The sequence below is a fragment of the Anser brachyrhynchus genome, assembly GCF_964034855.1.
Source record: "Anser brachyrhynchus genome assembly, chromosome: 19".
In the NCBI taxonomy this organism is placed as follows: domain Eukaryota; kingdom Metazoa; phylum Chordata; class Aves; order Anseriformes; family Anatidae; genus Anser; species Anser brachyrhynchus.
The window spans coordinates 11,207,809-11,231,294 of NC_137712.1; the positions used below are offsets into that span (position 1 = coordinate 11,207,809).

The window sequence follows — 23,486 nt, forward strand, 5'->3', positions numbered from 1 at the left end:
TGCAGAGCAAATTTTTAGTGATCATTTGGACCTCAGTTACCCTCTCAGTATAGATTTCATTTTGAAATGTCTCTGAGTTAACTGATTGTTGCTTCAGACAGCTATCGATTTTCAAATAATTATTCTAATTACTTTTCATCTAGCTATCTTTCTGCTCCTATGTCAGGCAGTCTGACATAGCCTTGAAATTACTTACCTGCAGGGTCCCACACGAGGGGCTGATTTTCAATTTTGCCGCTTGACAGTGGGACACAGTGACAGAGCAAGGCTCCAGGGCAGAACCCCATCCCTGCCCCCATGGGATGCAGGTCCTGTCGTGGTGTCTACCAGCAAAGGAGCACAGGACAACCCCACACGCCCTGCCACAGGGCTGCCCAGGCACAGCGCGATACTCATCAAGAGTGGGAGTAGGTGACGGGCTCATGTCAACTCTTTGGACATCCAGGACAGGTGCTCTGCATGTTGTTTTCCACTGGCCAAAGAAGGACCAGCATCCTGGGGCTGCTCCTCACCTCCGGGACTGTTTGTGACCCTAAATCACCTGCCCATGTTAGCACAGAAAGCTGCAACAGATCTCCCTTAGCCTTCGACACTGCAGGAGATACCAACTCTCTTCCAGCCCCGGTTCTGCTGATAATGACAATGGACTCCCTGCAAAACTGAGCATTACTTTTATGGATTTATTTACCATATCACTTACAATGCCATTCAAAGATACCAAACAAAAACAGAACTTCTTTCCCAGGATTTGCACATACATAAGATGAGATCTCAGCTCCAAAGACTAAAAACAGACAGTCTTTTTCAGTCTAAAATCAGCCAAGGGGAAATAATAATGGGTGGAAATACAATGGCAATGTTGATTAAAAACTCAGTGGTATTCAATAAGATTGATTTTTTAAATCACCAGTTTTCATCACACTTCTCAAAATTTTGAATTATCCTAATTGATCAAAAATATTTCAGAACGTCTTTGTAAGTTAACACATTACAGATGGGCTCAATGGGAATCCCTCCATTATTCTGATGGAGACCCAGTTTTCCAGCTCTTCCATTCGTGCCCATGGATTTGTTCTTGCCTGGCATTGCACAGTGTGGGACCTGGATATATTGGAGGGTCTTTTGAAGCATCAGAGGATTTTCTTCATAAGAAATTCATGGGGTCATGAGCATAATGAGGTTTTTGTCAACCTAAATGATTCTGTGATTCTATGATTATATATTGAAGAAAGATAGGAAGCAATATAAAGAAAAAAATAGTTGTGATATCTTATCTGTCCATAAATGAGAGGATATGGCAATTTTTGCTGTATTGATAAGTAGTAATGTGTGTATGGTGCAACACGTTAGCTAACATTGTGGGAAAGGCTGGTTTGTGGGCTGGTACGCGCCATTACACCCCATGCTCGATGCACCTGTCTGCGGGGTATCTAAAGTAAACTTGCCCTTTTCTGCAGGATATTACTGTGGGAGGTGAATGCTGGAGACCTCCTGCAGGCAGTAATAAAACATCAGTGGCATCTCTAAAAATTATATATGATAATTTTCTAACACAAAAGGGATGGCACCTAACGTGAGGTAATTCTATTTTAGATCTTATTATGATGGATAAAGATGAATTGATCACTGAACTAGAAATCGGTGGTTGCCTAGAGACCGGTGATCATGACCTGATTACATTAATTATGGGATAATAAAAGACAGTCCCGACCAGTAATATATACCTGGTGCTTCTCCCTGGATCTGTTAAGCTGAATAAAGAGATGAGTGAAACTCATTGGGAAGAAAAATAAACATGTAAGTAAATGAGTGAAAAATGAAAAGTTCCTGCTAAGAGTTCAGAACCTGACTAAAAAGTTATATTTCCACTCTCACTTTTTAAGAATGGTATATGATTTTGAGGTCTTTCTAGGTGAACATGAAAGCAGCAATTAGAAACCAAAACAACACGTAAAGAAAAGAAAAAGGGGAAAAAAACTAGTAATCAAGATAATTTAACATTTCTGAGTGGTAGAAAATTGATAAGGGAAGCCAAATGCATTAAGAAAAAATGTAGCTGATAAGTTATAGATAATAGGAACTGTTATTATCAACAAGAAAAAGAAACCTAATTGTGGTATATACCCACTGCTTGAAAAAGATGTTTAAAATGATAAAATTATATCATAAAACTAATAATGGTGAAACAGAGAAGATCCAAAAATGTCGGAGTGTCATTATCTTGGTCAAGCAGCTCATAAGTTCCTCGGGGCATTGGAAGAAGCTTAAATTTAGAGAGTCTACAAAAAACTTGCTCCTAGAGGGTTTTATGGAAGTATTGCAAATGGTACATTGCATGTCGCCTGGATTTTTTGTAATATGGCATTTGCCACCCTTTGGTCATGGGTGTGAACTATACCACAGACTTCTTCTCTTCCTAAGCTTGTACTCTGCCATTGTATTTACAGTCTTTAAAAAACATGTCTTTAAAAATCATGGCAAATTGCCCTTTCTTACTTTGTATAGATTTTATCTAGGGACAGCTGCTGGCTTATAGCCTGCTCTTGTAGAATATTTTGTAAAAAACCAGACAAAATTATGATTATTTTTAATCTAGAGTATAGATTATTTGTATAACCCCCATTAGTAAAATAGCCGAGCTGCTTGCAGTCTCTCATATATTTATTCTTGCAAGAAGCAATGAAGTAGAGAATAGGATTAAGGTAGGTTAATAGGTCTTGAGTGGAGCTCACAGAGAAGAAACAGAGTGTGACTCCACAAGTAGTAGGCTGGGTCCCGCTCCCCATGAAGCCACGACAGGGCCACCACCAGCAGTGTCCATGTCCAGGTACTTACTTAAGCTTGTAAGGAGGTTTTCTGTCCTGTACTGATCTCCATGCTACTGCAGCCTCGTAGTTCATTTCCCACCAGCGCTCAGAAGTTCAGCACCTTGCTAAAGATGGGTGGGGAAGATGTTACCATCAAAATTGCTGGGGGAGTTGGTGGCACCTCTATTTCCCACCCGCACGCGGGGAAAGCTGATGGGGTAGAAGGGGATGAGCCCAGACCAAGGAATGCCTTACCCAAAGGCAGTTGACAAAACTGGGGCACTCGTAGCTCACCAGCTTTACTGGCTTCCTCCTGCCTGCTGGGGCTCCCTGGCAGCCAGAAAGTTCCCCTTTGCCTCTGCACCAGCCTTACCCAGACAAAGGGAGGCATTTCCACGTCCCATTTTGCATAATGACCAAGAAATTGTCCCTGTATGTCCTACCTGTTCCTCAGCACTCCTTGAGAAGACCCTGGTCTTGCTGCTGCTTTGCACTACAAAGGTGAAGGTACCCAGACCCTGAGCTGCAGCAGCTCCAATGCCCCAGTGCAGCTCTATGGGAAGGAGGTGGGGGGGTGATGGGGGAAGGGATGGCATCTAGATGGACCTGGACAGGCCTGAGAGGTAGGCCCATGAGAATCTCATGAGGTTCAACAAGGCCAAGTGCAAGGTCCTGCACCTGGGGCAATCCCAAGCAAAAATACAGGCTGGGTGATGAATGGATCGAAAGCAGCCCTAAAGAGAAGGACCTGGGGGCGCTGGTTGATGAGAAGGTCAACATGAGCCAGCAACGTGCACTTGCAGCCCAGAAAGCCAACCATGTCCTTGGCTGCACCGAAAGCAGCATGGCCAGCAGGGTGAGGGAGGTGATTCTCCCATGAGACCTGACCTGAAGCTATGTGTTCAGCTCTGGGGCCCCCAGCACAAGGAGGACATGGAATTATTAGAACAAGTCCAGAGGAGGCCATGAGGATGATCAAGGGGTTGGAGCACCTCTGCTATGGAGACAGGCTGAGGGAGTTGGGGTTGTTCAGCCTGGAGAAGAGAAGGCTCTGGGGAGACCTTACAGCGGCCTGCCAGTGCCTAAAGGGGGCTGCAGAAAGCTGGGGAGGGACTATTTGCAGGGTGTGGAGTGATAGGACATGGGGTGATGATTTTAAACTAAAAGAAGGTAGGTTTAGATTAGATCTAAGGAGGAATTTCTTTACTCTGTGGGAGGTGAGGCCCTGGCCCAGGCTGCCCAGAGGAGCTGTGGGTGCCCCATCCCTGGCAGTGCCCAAGGCCAGGCTGGATGGGGCTGGGGGCAGCCTGGGCTGGTGGGAGGGGTCCCTGCCCATGGCAGGGGTTGGAACAGGATGGGCTTTAAGGTTCCTTCGAACCCAAACCATTCTGTGATTCTGTGATTCTTTGATTTCTACAATATCAGGAGATCCCCTTTGGGAATGGGGATTCCTGGCCAGCCATTGAACAAACATCGGCCTTGCCACAAAGAGCCTCCAGTCTTAAAGCAACAGCAAACAGAAAAAGCGGAAAGACAACTGCTTCAGAAACTGGTCGTATTTAGTAAAGTGTAAGATTTTTGCTGAGCTGCTGAGCTCTCTGGAAAGTCATGACCAGTCCAAAGTGTTTCAGAGCAGGTTTCAGTCCCGCTTTCAGTAGGTGGAGCTGGAGGCCCCACTGCCCGTCTGGGATCTGGGGGGACATTCCTGAGGGATCTTCCTGAAGGTTGTGAACCAGCAGCTCCGGACACCTCAAGCTTTTGGTGTGTCCCCAGAGATGCCAGGTAGGGGCCTGACTTTCTACGAAACACTGAGAGGAGCTGATCCACACTTGAGCAAACCGATCTGATGCTGGTGTGCTGGAGTTGTGCTTTTGGGCCAAGAGGACCAAAGTGCAACCGAGGGTGCTCCCTAGAACCAAAGGGGCAGAGATGCTGGGGCTGAAGCTTCCCATCCATGGGACAGGGAGATCGCTGCAAACACACCATGTTTGCAGGTCACCCTCTGTTGGCTAAGCCATGCATACAGGTTTATAAATGCTCTTTATGGCTCTTGAGCTAATTGTTCAAGGGGAGAGAGAATTCTTCAGAGGCAGGAGTACCCAAGTCTCTTTGGAACCTCTGAGCTGGATCCAAGGGGAGCAAATCTCAGCATCCAAAGGCAAGGACCAGTTTTGTTCCTTGCAGGCTGCATCTGAATCTCTGACCTCGATTTGGAATGTAGTCCCTAGAGGGGCAGAGCCGCTCTGTGTCTCCAGCACCCGCTTCCCTCCCCGTCTGGGCCACAGAGCAGCCTCCTGAGCAGTCAGGATGCGGTCAGGTCTCTGCTTTTGGCACAGCACAGTGGTTGACTTGCCATGGAATGTAAAATGCAGGTTTCCAGAATGCCAAAAAGGTAATTTAAATGTTAAAACATTTGTGATTGCATAAATTGCATGTATTATTCCAGTGGAATTGTAGTGGGATTAATCTGACCTTAATAGAATACTACTAATAATTTATATTATTATCTTTAATAATATTAATTCTACTTAATTTTTTTCCATTTACTTTGTTCATTTAAGGGCAGCTTCATTGAGCTCTGGAGCGTTTAGCTCTTGGTGTGCAGCAGTCACTTATCATTTGCACAAGTGGGGATTCCACTAGGCAATTTTCAGAGAAATAAAGATCATCTTTTAGTGAAAGGAACTTTAAAAAAAATTATAGTATTAAATAAGTAGATATTAATGTGTCATATTTAGAATATAAAACACCCCATAATCTATTCTGAAGTCTCTTCCACCTAAACATATACTTTTTTCCTTCCAGAGGAATCTTTTATTCCGCTGTTTAACTTATTAGGCATTACCATTCTAACTGTTAAAATAAAATTGTTAGGATCATAATGTCAGGAAAATAAAAACCTTGGCAGTATGATAGTGCCTTCTAAACAGAGCATCACAGTTTGTTGGTGATGAATCGGAATTGCGCATTTCATTAGAATTTATATCACAAGCCAAGGGATGAAGCATTATTTCATTAAGTATCTTGAAATTTCACCAACCTAATGAAGCTGTCAAAATTCTATTAATAAAGCACTGGAAATATTTATTTGTTTGTTTGTTAGCGTGCATTTGCCATTATTTAATGTTGTATTTGCAATTTGTTAATTTACGAGCACAGGCTCAGAGGCGCAGCAAGGAAGAGCACCAAAGGCTGGCGGTGGGGCTGGGGGTGGGGGGGTCCCGCTGAGGCTCGGCCCTGCCTTGCAGGGAGGGGCGCAAAGCCCTAATTGCTCTGCACAACGAGCAGGCAGGTGCTCAGGGAAGGAGTAGGACTCTTTGGTGAAGACGACTGTCGAGGAACCAGCACAGTTCAGTCAAGCAGTAGAACCACACGCCGCCGCTTTGTTTTCAAAATGATTTTTTAAACTTTTCTGACTTACTTGATTTTGCCCATATTTTGTTTCTCAGTTCATCTCTGTGGGGTAGCAAACTTCAGTGAGAGCTGAGTAATGTTAGTGATTATTATCATTTAAAAAATGATAAGTTTTACTGAGTGCCATTCGGCAAGGACCGTGGATTTCCTGCTGGTTGCGCCCCTGGGCCGTGCCAGCCCATCCCTACCCGAGGTGGGCCAGCAGCTGTGGTAAGGCTACAAATGCTCACACCTCACATCTGAGCCAGGCTCTTGGGCTTGAATAGCACTGCAGATGTTTATGGGCAGTTTTCGGAGGTGATGCTGTCTGTGGCGGTGTGGCACAAAGGGTTTTACTGGTGTGCATCTGGGATGGACATGTTACTCATGTGCAGTGAAGCCATAAGCAGGTGATTGGGAGCACCCCAGATGAGTGCTAATAAAATTAATTATACCAGCTCAGTCTCATACTCGATATATTCTGTTTGTGATGGTAAAAATATTTAGGAAATCTTTCAGTTCTCCAACTTGCCATCCCACGGCCCACATGCAATGTACTGAATGCCTTCAAAAGACAACTTACTTTCGTTATTCAGACTAACACTTACGACCTGACTCTCCCATGTGTCTGGGTGCTCCAGAGCAGCCACGGGCCTCCGGAGCTTGCTGCTCCATGAAGCCTCATCCCACAGGGCCGCACAAGCACCCCAAAATGCACAGTCTGGGCTTGCACTTGTGCCCCTACTGTTGGGGACAACAGCCGGGTGCAAATCTGTATGGGAAACTTTGAGGGAAAACCCTGCAAACCAGTGCTACTGAATAAACTTCCAGCTACGAAGCAGAATTTTTAGGAGGCCATTCACTCTAAAATAAATTATCCAAGTGAAATTTATATATAAGATTTCAGAGAATGTTAATTACACAGGAAGGTTGCAGGGTCTGCATTATTCTGTTAATAGGATCTTCAGGAAAAAAAAAAAAAGACAGTTCTGACACAATGCATTAGATTTGTTAAAGGGCCGATGTTTAATTAGTCTTAGCTGATAAATTAATTAATGAATTTGCAAATACATACCCAGGACATGCATTCGATATTCAAAAAGTAGATGCTGGGATTTTGCGGAGAATAGTCTTTAACAAAGAGATTGTATGCCTGCCTGAAGTGCAAAATTCAACATCGCCATAACTACGGATCCCTAAATAGTGATTTCCATAATTACACAATTAAAACAGAAAATCTCAATTTAAGGCATGCAAATATTCTTAATTCTGCTCTGCCATGACACTGTAAAGAAGAGACAGATGAATATGATTATGGGCCCAGAAAGCTACAATTCCTCTGTAATGCTCAGATGACGGCTGCGTGTTATGGCAGAGCAGAGCTAGGATTTCCTGAGTGAACTGCATGCACTTCTTTTAAGTACAACTTTAACTTTCAATTTCTTCCGTTTATACTACTTAGCATGGGGATAACTGCAAATCACTTTAATCTAATTTACCCCAAAATAGTGATGATACATCTCTCAGTATAAACTCCTTCTTAACGTAACATCTCCCTAGGAATATCAATACCGCATACGATTTTTCAATTAAAGCAGAAACTCAACCTTTTCTGTCTGAAGAGCATTTTGTTATCTTCTTCTAAGCTTACAGCACCTGATGTGTGGATAAAAAATCCGTCTTCTGGGGATTTTCAGCTAAATCTATTATTTAAATCCCATTTATTAAGGTTCTTTGCTTCAGTGTCTGAATTTTCTTGGACACCTTTTTCCTGCCAAATACAGTCTTCATCATAATGCACATCTTTGAGAAAATACCCCAAGAGCTCCTGTGCAGCCAGCAGGCATGTGCCAACCTGGACCATCTCCTGGGGTTGCCAGCTGGGCTGAATGCACCTGGGGGCTTTATCCACGCAATGGGATGTTCTCCATCAGACCAGCATGTAGTCTTGAGACAAGGCAGCGCTGCTCTGGCTCGCAGCCTCAGCACCCATCACCTCCTGTGTAGCCCCTCGGGAGGGCAGATGGGCTCCAAGCATCCTCCTCCCATAAGGGTCCACCCCATCTGGTGGGCCCACAGCCGAGGATCTGCTGCCATCACACCTCCAGATTAAGGCAGGGTAGCTTCCCGTGCTGGGAGGTGGCCACTCCATGACTCGTCAGAGGCAGAAGGAAGCTCTTTGTTGTAGCAATAAACCTTTTGCGGTCAGCAGAAATCTGTTGCATGGTTATTAAAGAGTGGGTAAGAGGTGCCCCACGGCTTGGGATTGTATTGCTTTGCAGTTTGCTCTGGAGAGTGTAGTGTTTATAAAATCTTAATGCTTTTAAAATCATAGGTTTCTTGTTTTATACAGGTAACATGTACGCTCACATACTTACAAATGCTCCCACACCCATGTGCTTCCTCGTGAAATTCAGCCATATTCTGAGACTTGCATGGCTCCAGCCCCGTCACCAAATCATTCAGAACAGGGGGAGCAAAGCACCTTGTGCCTCTGACACCACGCACCAGTTCAGCACTCAGAGGGCTATTGCTTTCACGGGGATTTCCCACGGACAGGGCTTCATCGTCGTCACCCAAACAGAGCCGATCCTAGTGAGTCAGCCACTGCAATTTCTGAAAAAGACTTTGGTGCAAATGAAGAATTCATTCATCATCCTGTAGAGAAAAACATTGGACCTAAAAATCCTGCTCCACACAGTTGGTTATTTAGTGCATTATTGGTATCAAGCCATTGCAGAGAGCATCCGTCTCTGTTGGATGCAAGGGCCAAACTACGATCACCACAGGCCCCTTAGAGGGGTCTAAGCACTGACAGCAAGTGCTCAGAGCATAAAAGATCCCCCAAAAGGAGGGTACAAAGAGGATCACAACTGGAAAAAGAAGGACCAGGAGCAGCTTGGTGCTGACAAGGACAAATGCAATCCAACTCTTCCTTTCACAGAACCACCGGCAAACATTTTGATGAGTTTAAATGCCTCAGAGTGAAGCAAATGGAGGGTGCCAGGGTCAGGAAGAATGAAGTGGGGATTTTTTTTGCTGGTCTCACAGATATCTTTACAGATAGGGGTGATTTATAAATAGCCATTTTGCCATTTCCTGATTGCGGTTTGCCGACTCTGCCTTATTTATGGCAGCGCACGAGAAGTGCTCAGCACTTTGCTTCGGTGCATGCCCTGGCGCAGGGCTTCAGACGCAGAGTTCAAACTTCGGAGCGGGCACCGAAACAAATGGATCCCCTGCCACCCGTCAGGATCACCTTCAGCATCTCGTGACAGATGCTGTGAGGACTGTGATGCTCTTACGGAATAGACACCGTGCTGCCTGCCTTGAAAATACGCTGGGGTGAAACATGCAAATACAGTACCACAACAGATTATCAAGCTTGCAGAGCCAGCCCTCTTACATATGCATGTTATGACAGTCTTTAATCATATTAACACACCAGTTTATTGCAGGCAGGACCCTCCCTCCTCCAACACATGGGAGGATCCAGGATGGCATTCCCAGCCTGGAATGGCTGTGGAGCTTCCTCGAGAATGGGAACTGGGAATTGCTGCTGCCCCATTTCACAGATGGGAAAGCTGAAGTCAAAACATCCAGGCTGGGAACGCTGAGCTGGTGTGAGCCCCTGCTGTGCCCTCTGCCTGTGGCCACCTGGAACTGGAATAATGAGAAAAGACATCGACCTGTATCAGAAGGTCATTTTTGAATGGACCGTTCAGTAGCTGTCACCCAACGCAGCTTGGAAGACATTTAAAAAGTGAGGATGCGGGTTTTCAGGTTCTGGTCACCAACCATGGGGAGATTTTGAGAGAAAAAGCAGAAACCTGGCATCAGACAGGATAGATGAGCCCACTGAATGTTACTGGTGCAGCGGGCTGGCGTGGCCAAAATGCCTTTCCCTAACACGCAGGAGAAAAGGGCACCTCATCACAGGGACATCAGCCAGAGTGACACCACGGGTATCTCATCCTACCAGCATTAAATCATCCTTGGAACATCCTCCGACTTAATCAGTAGAAATTTCCTAACTCAAAACTGTAGAAATTCTGTATTAGACCTCACACGGATAGATGAGGACAGGCCATTCTTCAGGTGGAAGTGATCACAATTTGGTTGTATTCATTGTGCACAAACAGGATGAGAGCCAAGCTCAGCAGTATAAACACGTGCTGATTTTGGAGGGCCAGTTTCACACAGCCAAAACCAACCAGCACCCAGGACGAGGACTTCAAGCACAGAAATCTGCCCAAGAACTGGCAACTCTCCTGTGGACCCCAACCCCATCGGCCACGTTAGGTGAACAGCCAGAGCAGACAGCAGGGGCAGAGGAAAAGGTAGATATGAGAAAGAAGGCCTGGTTGGTGTTGCTGGCAGTTTCCCGATTGCTACTCAATTTCTGCATTTGCTCTGTATCTACAATCAGAAGAAATTGGAGAGGATTTGGGGAGGAGGGCTGAGGAAGCTCTAACACTGCCCTTCCAGAGGGAAGAGAGACCTCAAAAGAAAGCAAGGGATGATTTATCTCCATGGCCCACAGAAATGGGATGGCAGGAGGCTCCCCCATCTTCCAAATGCACCAAATGGGAGCAAAGCCGGGTTAGGTTTGACATGAGTCATGGATTTGTCTTTAGCAGTGGAGGTGATGATGGTTGGCCTCATCATTGTGAGTTGTGATGGATTTTCTGTTGCTGAAAGTGTTTAAATCAGCACTGGATGTTCAAGGGCACAGTTTAAAGGGACATAGGAGCAGCCTTACTGTAAAACTGAGGAGCGGTAAAGTGTTTCACGGTGCCGTGCTCGAGACAGACCGCGTCCCTCACCCAGGGGCTGCAGCACAGCCGACCCAGCTGTCGGCTTCTCGTTCTGCAGGCTTGGGTGGGCTGTGCCACGGATCTGTCACAGCCACTGAGGCCCCTTGTGCTTCCGCCCTCCTCTCTGAAGGTGCTGCTGGGGCTCTGTAGGCACATTGGTGGTGCTGGGCGCAGCTGGGGCACGTTGTTTGTTGACCGGGGGCAGAAGAGGCTCCGACCCATGCGGAAGCACACAGTGACTACTGTAAATGTTAGACATCACGTTACCCAGAGGTGTGAAGATTTTTGCTCTCTACCGTCTTTGAGCAGGTCTCCTAAAGTCTCCAGAAGGCATCTCAGCACGGAGGCTTACCACTGAGGAACTGGGCCCTCTGCTCCAGAGGACGCAGCAGCACGGGCTGGGACCAGGCTGCGAAGCAGACTGAACCCCGTGTCCTTCCTTCTTCGGGGGTTTTCTCCAAAAACCTGTATTTTGCACCTGAGAGTGGAAAGTCTTAAAGGTTGAGGAACTGCCCTTGGGCAAATGAGCAACCTAAACGCGGCTGTTTTTTGTTTTGTTTTGTTTCCCCCCCCAATCTTCCTCATACTTATTACATGCATTGAACATCCTATTTGGCTTCGTGCTTGACCTTGGGGGACTCCTTGCTCCTCTTTACAGTGCGCAGGGGGTGACAGAGCCTCACGAGCGCGCTTTGCCTCCTGCCTTCCCACATCCCTTCTAAGCTCATTGGAAAAACATCTTCCCTTGCCCAACTTCACCAATTCCCCTGCCCCTTTGCTTTTATTTAGCTCTGTAATTACATTATCTGATTGTACAGCATTTTGGAATGAAATCTGCATGAAAGATATTAAAAAAATAAATTTCTATTTCGCAATGTCTTTGAAGCTATCTTTAGTCTGGGCAAGCAGAATAAAACCAGTGCTTGACTCTTCACAAATTTTCTGCTTCGTGGAGCTCTTGGGAAAGAGGGCTTCATGGGCCGGGGCAGGGAAATCCATGAGTTCAGATTATTTTATTAATACTATTAATAACTATCTTTTTGGCAGTGCTTCACAAGGGAGAAAAACACCAGGTATGCACAAGATGTAATTATGTTTATAGTTAATGCTGAATGTTTTCCATGGGAGAAAAAGCGCCATGTTTTTTTTTTTCTTTTTCTTTCCTTTTTTTTTTTTTTTTCCCGAGGAAAACGGCAAATTTTGCCGGGCAGCACCAAACGTCGCGAGGACGTGCCGGGGAAGAGCTCTTTCTCAGAGGGAGATGGTGGCGGGATGAGTTTCACACGAGGATGGGGACTTAATGCTTATTGTGAGAGACTCCTCAAACAGGGGGTGGCACCGCGCTCCCGAGCGCGGGGGCTCCGCGCGCAGCGGGCTCTGCCCACGCCGGCCGCGCTGCGGGGGACGGGGACGGGGCGAGCGGGCGGCGGCGAGCGGGACCCGCCGCGGGACCCGCCGCCAGCCCCCTCCCGCCCGGCCCCGCCGCCGGCCCAGCTCTCGCCCCGCGCCGCCCGGGACTCCGCGGCTCTCGCCCCGCCGCAGGCCGCCGGCTTTCCACCGCCCCCCGGGGCGGCGGCGGGGCGCTTCGCCGCCGCCGCCGCTCGCCCCGCGGCCCCTCGCCGGCCGCCCCCGGCCCCCGCCGCGCCCCGCGGCCCGGCCACAGCCACCCCGCGGGGGGCGGCGCGGCGCGGGGCTCGGCGCGGCCGGGGGCGCTTCGCCGGCCCCACGGCGCGGAGCGGCCCCGCGCCCGCCGGGCGGCGGCGGCGGCGGTGGTGCCCGTCGCGGGGCCGGGCCGAGCCGTGCCGGGGCCGCGCGGGGGCGGAGGGCAGCGCGGGGCCGGCCGGCGGCGCGGCGCGGCTCCCGCGCTGGGCCAGACTCAGCCCCTTTCTCCCGCCGCCGCTGGCTGCGAGCGCGCTGCGGCTGGAGCTGCCCCCAGAGCGGCTTCGTGATGGCGGCGGCGGCGCGGGCTCGGCAGCGGGAGGCGCCCGCCCAGCCCTGCGCGCCGCGCCGCTAGCGGCAGCGCCCGTGCCCGCGGCGGCCGCCCCGGCCCATGCCCCCGGGGGGAAGGGGGGCTGCAGCAGCCCGGCGAGCCGCCCACCCGCGCAGCGGGGGCATCGCCCCCACTCGCCGCTCCTGGGAGGGCGGAAAGGAGGCAGCGGCGGCGGCGGCGGCGCCGGCATTGTGCGCGGCGGATCGCAGGCCCCGGCGGCGCGGGGCTCGCCTGCCTCCCGCCCCAGCCCCATGAACCAGCCGGACGGCTCCGCTCCGGCGGCGGCGGCGGCGGGAGCGCAGGTACGCGGCGGCCGGGCGGCGTGTCCCCGGGGGGAGGCGGAGGGAGCGGGGAGGGAGGGCGGCAGCCGCAGCCGCCCCGTCGCGGAGCCCCGCCGGCGGCGCTTTGGCGCAGTGCGCGGGGGGCGCCGCCGGGGCAGCCGGACCCGCGCCGCCGAGGCCTCCCGGCCCGGCCCGGCCCGGCCCGCGCCCCTCGGACCGGGGCGGAAAACAAAGCGGCGCCCAGCAGCCATGTCGGCGGGGACGAGCCGCCGGCCGCCTCGCCTCGCCTCCGCGGCCCGGCCCGGCCCCGCGCCCGCTCCCCGGCCCGGCTCGGCTCGGCCCGGCCCGGCCCGGCCCGGCGCCCCCGGCCCCGCGCTCCGGTCCCGGCTTTCTCCCTGCTGGAGCTTCTCCCCCCCCCCCGCCTCGCTCCCCTTCTCGTTTTTTTTTTTTTTCTCTTTCTAATTTTCCTCCCAAACGGTAGTTTTTTTTTTTTTTTTCCATTAAAACGACGCCACCTAGAGGAGACTATTTTCGTAAATAAAAAAAAAAAAGAAATTAAAATTGAAAAAAAAAAAAAGAGGAAATATTCAGCTATTTCTTATTTTTAAGAAAGTTGGCGCCGGGCGGGGCGGTGCGGGGCCAGCGGCCGGGGGGGGACCCCGGCACCGCCCCGCCCGGCCAAATTTTATTTTTGTCCCTTTGGAAGCAAAGCCCTGCTCGTATGTAAATGAAAATTAAGCTGGAATTTGAATGAATTCAGGTTTTTTCTCTCCCCCCGACCTCCCACCCCCCTCCCCGGTTCTCCTGAAGGAAAATAGAGGCTGGAAGCAGCAGAGCGCTCGGGAATCCAACTCGTTCAAGTTGGAGGTGGGCACCTCTGGATTAACTGCAATAAAATGATTAGTTTGGGAAAGTGGGAGAATTGCTGTTACGGAGCAATTAAGAATTGTACTTCATTGTAATTTGGAACTTGCCTACCACGGTGTGCCAGGACGGGATTTTGCTGCAGTGCTTAAAGTTACTTGTTTCAAATAAGGAGTTTTGCAGGAAAATTAGACCGTAGAAAATTTGCTGTGGACACACCCAAATTTTTTTTTTTTTTGTGATTTTGGATTTCATGCAAAACTGCTCTTAAACAATAAGATTCTAAACACGGTCCAGGAAAACACGAGGACAAGCAAAATTAAGAGTCGAATGTCAGTTTTATTTTTGAATTTCTTGGCTTTTCTGATGGTTTCTTCTGGCATAATTAAAACATAGTTTCCAGCATTTAATTTCCTACTTCATTTGTAAAGAAAAAATTTCCATAGTAGGGTTTTTTTTTCCTTCTTTTTTTTTTTTTAAGCACATGCAGACTGTAACTACTCCAGATACTGTGGATCTTATAAATCTAGTATTTGCACAGGTTTATTATAAGGTCCGCCATGATATTATGAATGTGCATAATTAACAATATTGTGAAAAATTAATTGAAGATTTAGTGATTTTGACTTTTTTTTTTTTTAAACAGTAAATCTGAAGTGCCTTTTCAGGGCTCTGCCATGATATTTTTCACAATTTCAAAATCCTTTTTCTCCTTGACTCTTACTGCAAAGCCTTCCTGGAGTTTGAGATGAAAATCTTTTTTTTTTTTTTTTTTTTTTTTAATTTGTTGTCATGTTCAGATTATTTTGCTGTTACGGGGAGCCTGCAAGTTTAGGACTGTGCACAGACTGGTTTGTTATTGTAGGGTTGCCCTTGAATACTGGGGTCTTGGTATTGATCTTTTAAAAATAAATAACAAAAGAGCTCTGAAACATGCATTGTTTCAATAAAAAGCAATATAGGAGAGATGCATGGCCTTTCCACCCAAAAGTGGGGGAGGGAGAGGAAGGGAAAGATTAGGTCAACGTTGAGTTTTACCAACCTTGACACAGTCTCCTCTCTAAAATGGGGACAAAATAGCAAGATGGCTGGCTCCACAGCTGCAGCAGTTCTTTTTTTTTTTTTTTTTTTTTTTTGAAAAAGGCATTTTTAAATTTTGAACTCAGAAGAGTTTGTGGAGCTGCCGGGCACCCACCCACAAATGTTGAATTGCAACTGCTTAAAAAAAATTAAAATTCAATCTGGAATGAATTTTTAAATCTGAATTTCAAACCCCTGAAAAGTTTTTTCTGTTTTAATTTTATTTCATTGTAACTTGATCTTTGTTTGAAATTAGGCAGCACTGGCTGAAAAATTCAAGGTTCTGAGGCTGTTTTTCACCCTGCTCCCATTATTTTATTTCACATTTTGTGTTTCTGGGGGGGGGGGGAGGGGGGGCGATGAAAAAATTTGCAAAGCAGGATAATTCTCTTGGGTGGAGGAGAAAATATTCTGAAATGTCAACTTCATATTTTTATTTTTGTGTTTATTCCCCCCCCACCCCCCCCAACAAGGACCCACCCTCTTCCTGAATCTTTTTTAGCAAATAATGAAACAAGTACCACGGTTACAGACCTGCAGTGGTACAGATAGAGCGGGGTGGCACATATGGGCAAAAATTACACACAATGCTCTAAATTGGATTAAACAATCCCGGAGAATATTTTATTCATGGTTTCAGCCAGGAAGCTCTAACGTGCTGGCTTTTCCATATTCTTACATGCCAAGAATTCCCTTCCTTGAGCTGCACCCCAGAACTTTCACTGACTCTATGATTATACCAAAAGAGACTGTTTAGCTGTAATTTTTTTTTAAGGTTTCATACATTTTTTTTCCAAACAGAGAGCTTTTGATGCTGCTTTTTCTCTCCCTCTGTGCTCCCTCCACCGTCACCCTGAGATCTGGGGAGAAACCCTGTGGCTGCATTGTAGGATCGGGGGGGTTACGCGTTGATGGGTGCTGCATTTAATTATAAATAATGGCATATATTTGGTTTGGGGCCACAAATACGGTGTTTTAGAGTTTTGTGTTTAAAGTTTATCGTGCTCTCCTAAAATATCATTATTGAAATTAGTTTATATCTATAGTAACCTGTTTTAGTCTGTTGTGAGAATAAGTGAATTGTCTTGAGGTGGTTATTGGGGATGTGCTGTGTGTTGCACGTCTCCTCTGCAGAGATTTGAAATGCAAGGCAATAGTACACCGTTGCAACTTGTGGGGATGCTGTCATACAGTAGGTGTGCGTACCGCAACCTTTACGATCTTTAACTCTGCGTATATCAGTTTCATTTAAACAACGGCTTCCATTATATATTCTGCTGGTGATGAAAAGCCGCGGTTTAGGTTATAATGGGTTTCTGAATCTAACCTTTCTGTGTGCTGGTGTCCTTCCAGGAGAAGCCTCCTCTTGCTTGAAAAATTTTTCATAATTTTTCATTGCAGTCTGCTTTCAGAGGATATTTTTTTTTCTGGAAAGTTGATCAATATTTATCATTTTAAAAATTGCTCTTGGGCAGCCAGGGAGGGGGAGGGGAGGAAGCAGCGATACCAACGCCGCACTGGTGGCAGGGCTGAGACGTGCTTTTGAAAAAGGAAAAATTTTCAAAAAGTACCCAGTCCTCAGCGAGGGATGAAAATAGACACAACATTATTAAAGTAGTAGATAATATTTACACAAGCTCAATATAAAATGTTACGATCCTATTCGCATAACTCCAGAATAATTTAAATATATATCACTGCCGTAATGCCGCGCGTAGTACGGGTCTGGGTGCAGTCACGTGGCTCTGGTGATGCACAGCCAAGTTTGCAATTAGGCAAGCGCGGTAGTGAAATTAGGCTTCCAAAAATTAGATTTTTTAAAAAATTTGTATTTTATGTTGGAAACCTGATGTTTCCAACATAAAACAGCTTGTGTGCTGGGAAGGAGTTGGGGTTTATGCCCTGAGGCCGTTCCGTGGGCAGCTCGGGCGTCCTTCAGGTTTGGGAACGGGCACGGCGTCCATCCACACAGGGCAGCGGGACAGCCCGGCCCAGGTAACGTCCATCGCCCTGCCTGCGTGTGCAAAGCACAGTGTGTGTACAGGGGGGCTGCTGGATCACAACTGCACCTTCCGCTGCTGTCCAGGGCACTGCAGGTTACTCTAATTCACCTTCTGATCCCCGTCAACAATTATTTGTATGCTAATTGCGCTGGGGGCTTGCAGGAGCAGCCTAACGTGGACAGCACTGGTCCTGCAGCGTGCAGGAACGTGCCTTTTGTGTCGTGGTGCTGGCAGGATTGGGCCCTGGTTATAAGTGGTGGGAAAAGCGGTGGCAAGAGAGCACCTGGGCACGGGGACTGCAAGTGGCTGGAGGTTGTGGTTGCTTTTCGGTGATGGACGAAAGTAAATGCTGCCGGGAGATACTTATTCCTTGTAATTTCTCAGTTTCTGAGCTGTTAAAACTACAGCATTATGTATATTTGGAATTGGGCATTTGTGGATTCGGTTTGGCCATACTGCATTTTCTGGGGAAGAAGTTTAATTTTTAAAGGTCTTTTATGGATTAATTGCTAGTCATCTGCCTCCTTTTTGCTTTTGTTTGGTTCCTTGAATGTCTCTTGATTATTCTGTACTATGTGATGCCAATTTAGTGGTTAACTAGTATGCAAACTACATCTGGACGTGTTGACTTTGCATTAACAATCATTGATTTGTCTGGAGCAAGGGAATAGAAATGAATGATGCTGTTTACCATGGATAGTATATGAAAAATAACCATTTGCGATGTATCTTTCATCAGTGGCATGCAGCTCTGGTGCAGCTTGTCACAGCGGCTCTGCCTCATCAGCAGTCGCGTGAGAGCTGAATTTTTAAGCCCTAGCACTTGGAGTGGGAAAGAAACCCAGGAAAGCAGCTGCACGTGGTGTATGGTGAAGGTGGTGACTGCGTACCCGGCATGGAAGAGCCTTGGCATGTGGCTCCTGGTCTCCTTGGTTAGCTCTTGGGGTGGTGGAAGGGGGGTAAAATTGTGGCAGAAAGGGAGGGGTAAGAAATTAATTTTTATATATATGGAGCTTTTCAGTTGAACATTATAATCACCAGTGATAAGTGGTGGGCTGCTTCTGTGACAGCTGAGGGCCTGCAATGCCTGTGACAGGAGGAGCATGGTTGGCTCCCATCCCCACCTTGTCTTGCAGATCCCAAGATGTGCCTGCAGTGCATGTTCAGGTGAGTTGCGGGACGGGGGAGATTGTGCTACGTGCTTGGGTCTTCTTCAGAAGAAGGAAGGGCTGAAGGACTTTCCCAAGGAGTGAGTCCCTTCCCAAGACGCGTGACACTGGAGACAGCAGACTGTTTATAAAGGTAGGGTTCCTTCCCTTGGTTGATGTTGGATATTTACACCTTGAATCTGTCCTTCTCCTCCTCCAGTCCTGGGCCCTGTCTGCCATGCTGTCCATAGGACTCTGGTGGTGTGTGAAGTTGATTGTGAGCATTTATCTTCATTTTGGGCTTGGGTCAGCAGCTTTGGTTCTTTGTTTTCAGAAATTGCTGAAATTGTGTTTGCCAGTTGGATACCGTAATGATGGATATAGGTAGTCTTCTGTGATGTGGGTATCCTACACTGACAATATTGAGCATGTAAACGCATGTGAAGGTGTTGGGCAAGGTGCATGATGGCTTTGTCGAGTTATTTGGGTTTTCTGTGTTTGATTATTTGTTGCTCCCAAAGTGAGTGATGTCAAACATGGCAGAAGATTAATAAGAGAAACGTGTCCTTCATACTCCTGGAAGTGTGGCTGCAAAGAAGTTTCTTATTCAGAGGTGTATTTTGGGGAGGGATACAGCACTGAGGGTCTGAGTGGTGTAGAAGCACCTCGATATTAACAGATTAGGCTCTGCACCTGTACTTAAACCACTTCCTCTGTGCCAATATAGAAGAGGCTTTATGCTCTACATTTTTTTTTGACAACTGATTGGCAGTTAACTCAGGTGTGTAACCCGTCTGAATGCTCGTGCTGGCATGCTGGAATCCTTTTCTCCAACTGGGACATCTCAGGGAGTGGAGTTTGCTTGATGGGAACCCAGGTCCTCCCCGGGGAAGTCAAAGCAGCTGAACCCCTGAGCTTGTGCCTCTACGGGTGTAGAACGATCCAGATGATCCTGGACGAGGTCAGGGCAGAGCTGCAGGCTGGTGGTCCCACTAGGCAGAGACCAGACTTGTGGTAATGTGCTGCATCTGGAGAACCTGGAGGCTATGTGGCTGGTTTGCAGTAAAACTGCAGCGCTGTGGGGCAGCCATGGCCGTCCCCATGCTGAAGGCCTGGGGCGAAGGGCACAATGCTTGTCACTGGTGGGACCAGTGTCAAAACACCAATTCTGCTAGGGCAGCTCTTCTCGGAAGTCTTTCTCCTCTGTCATTATTTCTCTAACCTATATTGCCAAGGCACTCCTTAATGTGTGCTTTAGAAAGGCTTAGCTGGTGCACTGTACCTGCAAAGATTTAATTACATAGGCAAGGCCTTCCTTGCTTGTAATTTACAGTACTACTGTTTGTTTCGCATCTATATTTGGCTGTCATAATGTGAAAAATAATGCTGGAAGTGGAAAAGCAGTGACGAGATTTTGTGTATCCTGATGCTGGCTGACAAAGGGAAGATGCCAACATTGGTGTGTGGAGCAGAGGCTTGGGACTGTTGAAGCCTCTGAGAAGCCATCGTGTGTGGAGGGAATCAATACAAGTGTTTATGGTTATGTGTATGGTTATAGTGTCTGAGAGACTTGGTGTAGCGATGGAGGATGGTGAGGCTTGGGTACTGCCTGGGCCTTCGGCTCTGTACTGGCCAGGGCTCGGGCTGCAAACACAAGGGGCTCAGTGAACATCAGTATGCTGGGTGTTTTTAAACACTGGGGATGGTATTGCGTGAGGTTCAGCATCTCAGCAAGTGACAGAAGTAAAACCAGGGGTGCTCACCAGGCCTTCCTTCAGCTGCCAGCTGAGCAAGTGCTCTGTGGGCCAGATGCAGTCACGGTCCTGTGCTGGTGCCATGTGGCACCGCTGTGTCCTCAGGGCCTTCCTTCATAATGCTCATTGCAGTTTCATTTTGCTAGGTATATTCTGGCAACAAGTAATTTTTCAAAAGTTAATTTTTTACTCTGTGTGGGTGTAGGTGTCCTTTCCTGACTGAAAATAACAACAGAAGTAAGTTTTCAGCAGAACTTGGGTTTGCTTGCGTTGAAGGCCCATCATTTAGGTTCTGCTTACAGTATGTGGAGAACAATTTTAGTAGAAGTATTTAATTGCTTTAGGCCCATTTATGGAAGTATTAAACCTCGGTGTTCAGAACTCTGTGGCCAAAGCCAGCAGCTCTGTGGAGAGGAGAGCCCGACAGGCTGGTGTGGGGGGAGCAGAGCGGGGTGGTAGAAGTGGGGGCACTGGGGCCTTGGGGTGTGTGCCTCTAACCAGGGCTCGGAGGTGTCTTGTGTTTTGGTGAGTTGTCTTTTTTTTGGTGTGACTATTTTAATTACTTGGCTACATGAGGGAAGAAGGAATCTCTACTTCAGCAGATTCGTATGATTTCTTATATTTAGACTGCTGGGTGTACTTTGGGAGTAGAGCTGAGATTACCCCATCAGTCGTGTGTGAACTGCCTCAGTAGAGCTGTACCTCAAAACCCAAGAACAGCCACAGGCTTCTGGGTGTAAATCTGTCACTCGAGGTCTGGTGCTCTTCAGTCTGTGAGTTGCAAATCCTGATTTTTTACCAGTGTTTGTGATGCTCAAAATTTTGAGGGTGAGAAGGAAGGGTCATAAGGACAGAGGATAATTATTTGCTGGAAACAAAACAGCTTCTCAGATTTCTGAATGCGTTTTTGAAACCCGTGTAGGGAGGCACAGCTGGATTTGGGTCTGGTGCGTAGCGGAGGGGAACTGAAAACCCCACTGAGAATCGATGAAATTCCTCTGTGCAGTTAGGTGATGCTGTCAGCAGGAGCATATGTTGGGACCTTGAGATGCTCAAGCGTGTCCTGGGGACAGTGGTGGTGGTAGTGATGTATGAGATGGGTCAGGACTGATGTTTGGTGTCCCTGGTGCTGCGGCGATGGGCATGAGCTGGTGGGATCATCACGGGCCAGCAGGGATGTGGATGAACTCTGCCAGCAAATGAATTAGTAATTTAACAAAGCAAAGACTTGTTGTGGGTGTATTTTGACTCTTTGTCATATTTAGATTGTTTTGGGGCATGTGGCTTCTGATATCTGCTCATGGTTAATGCCACCAAGGCATACTACGTATTTATCTGATGGAGGGATATTTTTGCCTTCTTATCTCTCTTTATTGTAAAGGCCTATAAATTCAGCTGGGTGGTGATAACAGCAGTTAGAATTAGCGTTTCTCTTTCATCGTGTTTTTTAGGATATTGCCAGAGAGAAAGCCTTGGAGGGGGACCCGCTCTGCTGTGGGCCGGGAGGCAGAGTATGTCTGAAGCAAGTTTGTAGGGTTGGAGTTGCGATGTGCGTGGTTTGAGAGTAGCGATGCAGTTCCTGCTTCTGGAATCGGCACGCAGATGTCAGAGAGATGTAGGCACGGGTCCATTGGAGCACCCTGCACTTACTGGAAATAGTCTTGCTGTTCATAAATGAGAAAAAACACCCCCGAACTGATAAAAACGAAAGGCCGTTTTTCTGAAACCTTGCATGGATTTAACTTTTTCTTTTTTTTTTTAATGTCTTAATTGGTTTATTTGCTAAGAAGTAGATTTACTGAGAATGCTCCATTGCTTTTGGTTTCTAATAATGTTGTGTAGATAGCAGTCACACGTTGTGAATGTTTGTTTGTCTAACTCATATATGTTTGTGCTTTCCTCATTTTACAGAGAACTCTTTGGCCTTCCTATTCCAGCATAAACAGTGCTTGTGATTGTAGTTCATTATGTGATATTTAAAATGTATAAAATGAAATGTTCCTGTCTACCTTAAGCAGACATATGTCTACATTTTACAAATTAACCTAATTAAATATATATGTAGAAATTTATGATATTCAGCTCCTAGCGTAAGATATGCAATTAGCATCCATGGAGCCAGGAAGGAATTTTCCATTTGTGTCTTGACTTTTCCTCATAGGATGTGATTTTTTTTTTTCTTTCTTTCAATGCTTTAATTTTTGTTCTGCTTAGGAATTCACGTAGGGACTAGTCCTAAAGGGATTTATGCTTGTGGTTAAATTTCCTCAAAAGGAGCTTTGACTGAAGTCAGTAAAATGGTACCTAAATACTGCACTTCAGCCTATCCCTGTAACTGTGCAGGACAGAAGGATTTCGTTTTGTTAAGACAATATTATCATGAGCAAAATATCATTCTGGAGGAAAAATGGCACTAGAATATTTACATTTTTCAAGCCTCTTCCTTCCTCCTACCCGAAAATAGAAAAAAAAATTATCTGTCTCCTCTGGATTTATGTAATTTTCAAGTGTTAGGCCAGCATTGTTTCCAAAACACACAGTCCTTCCACCTTAACTCTCTCTATGGCAAGAGAGCCCTTGCGCAATAAATACAAGGAACATATTCCATTAATATATGCTCTCATATAGAACTGTTCTGGCACCAGGAATAATACATTTTAGTTTCTTTTCTGCCAAAGTGTTGTTTTTTTTTTTTTTAATTTGGATCACACTATAATAGTTTGTTATATAAATAATCATTTAGTCTATTTTGCATCTCAATAGTTGAATGCATTTTATTCACAAAAAGCCTTTTTTCCCCCATAAACATCCCCACTGTTACCCAAAGGTACTCTTTCCTAGCAAAACCCACAAAGTGAATGACGTTCCCAGCTTAGCTATTTTAATGATCCCACAAACCAAAAAAAGCCGTAGGAAATTTTTCAAAAGCAAACTGCAGAAACATGTTTTTGGGACATCATAACTTTTAGACTTTTTGTCCAATTATTTTTGTTAGATTTTCCAAGTAGTCATAACAGCAAGCTGTAAACTCGAAGAATTTGGGACTGTTCTTTCTTTCTGTGGAGAAAGTTTAGGGCTTTTAAACTTGACCCGAAATGGAGCAAAGCTGACTCAAAGAGCATCCTTGAACAAAGCCACGGGGCTGTAGACCCAGCAAACATTCTGGCTCTGTTGCTAATTTCTGTTCGAGAACTATTAATAATTTTGTGCGAGGAAGGTGAGATGTTGGATCATAACCATTTTTCCCCTCTTGGACACCTCTGTGAATTCATCCTCCAGTATTTTCCTTTAACTTTCTGCCCTGCTGTGTTGCAGAGTCTCTATTTCGAGGCCCGGTGGAAATTTTTGC

At 46.8% G+C, this 23,486-nt stretch overlaps 1 protein-coding gene across 14 annotated transcripts in view; it reads left to right on the forward strand.

Annotated features, from left to right (window-relative positions):
• Positions 1–12,230: 12,230 nt before the first annotated feature.
• The window catches only part of ZNF618 (zinc finger protein 618), a 167,151-nt gene continuing 155,895 nt past the window's right edge, over positions 12,231–23,486 (forward strand). For 3 of the 14 annotated variants that reach the window (XM_080561351.1, XM_080561352.1, XM_080561365.1), the window contains exons 1-2: positions 12,858–13,309; positions 14,099–14,155. In XM_080561351.1, coding sequence (XP_080417477.1) covers positions 13,259–13,309; positions 14,099–14,155 — 108 coding nt within the window. In that variant the 5' untranslated portion in view covers positions 12,858–13,258. Of the gene's footprint in view, positions 12,327–12,856; positions 13,310–14,098; positions 14,156–23,486 lie in introns of those variants that run through there. The other 11 variants (XM_080561355.1, XM_080561358.1, XM_080561360.1 and 8 more) reach the window with 7 other exon arrangements.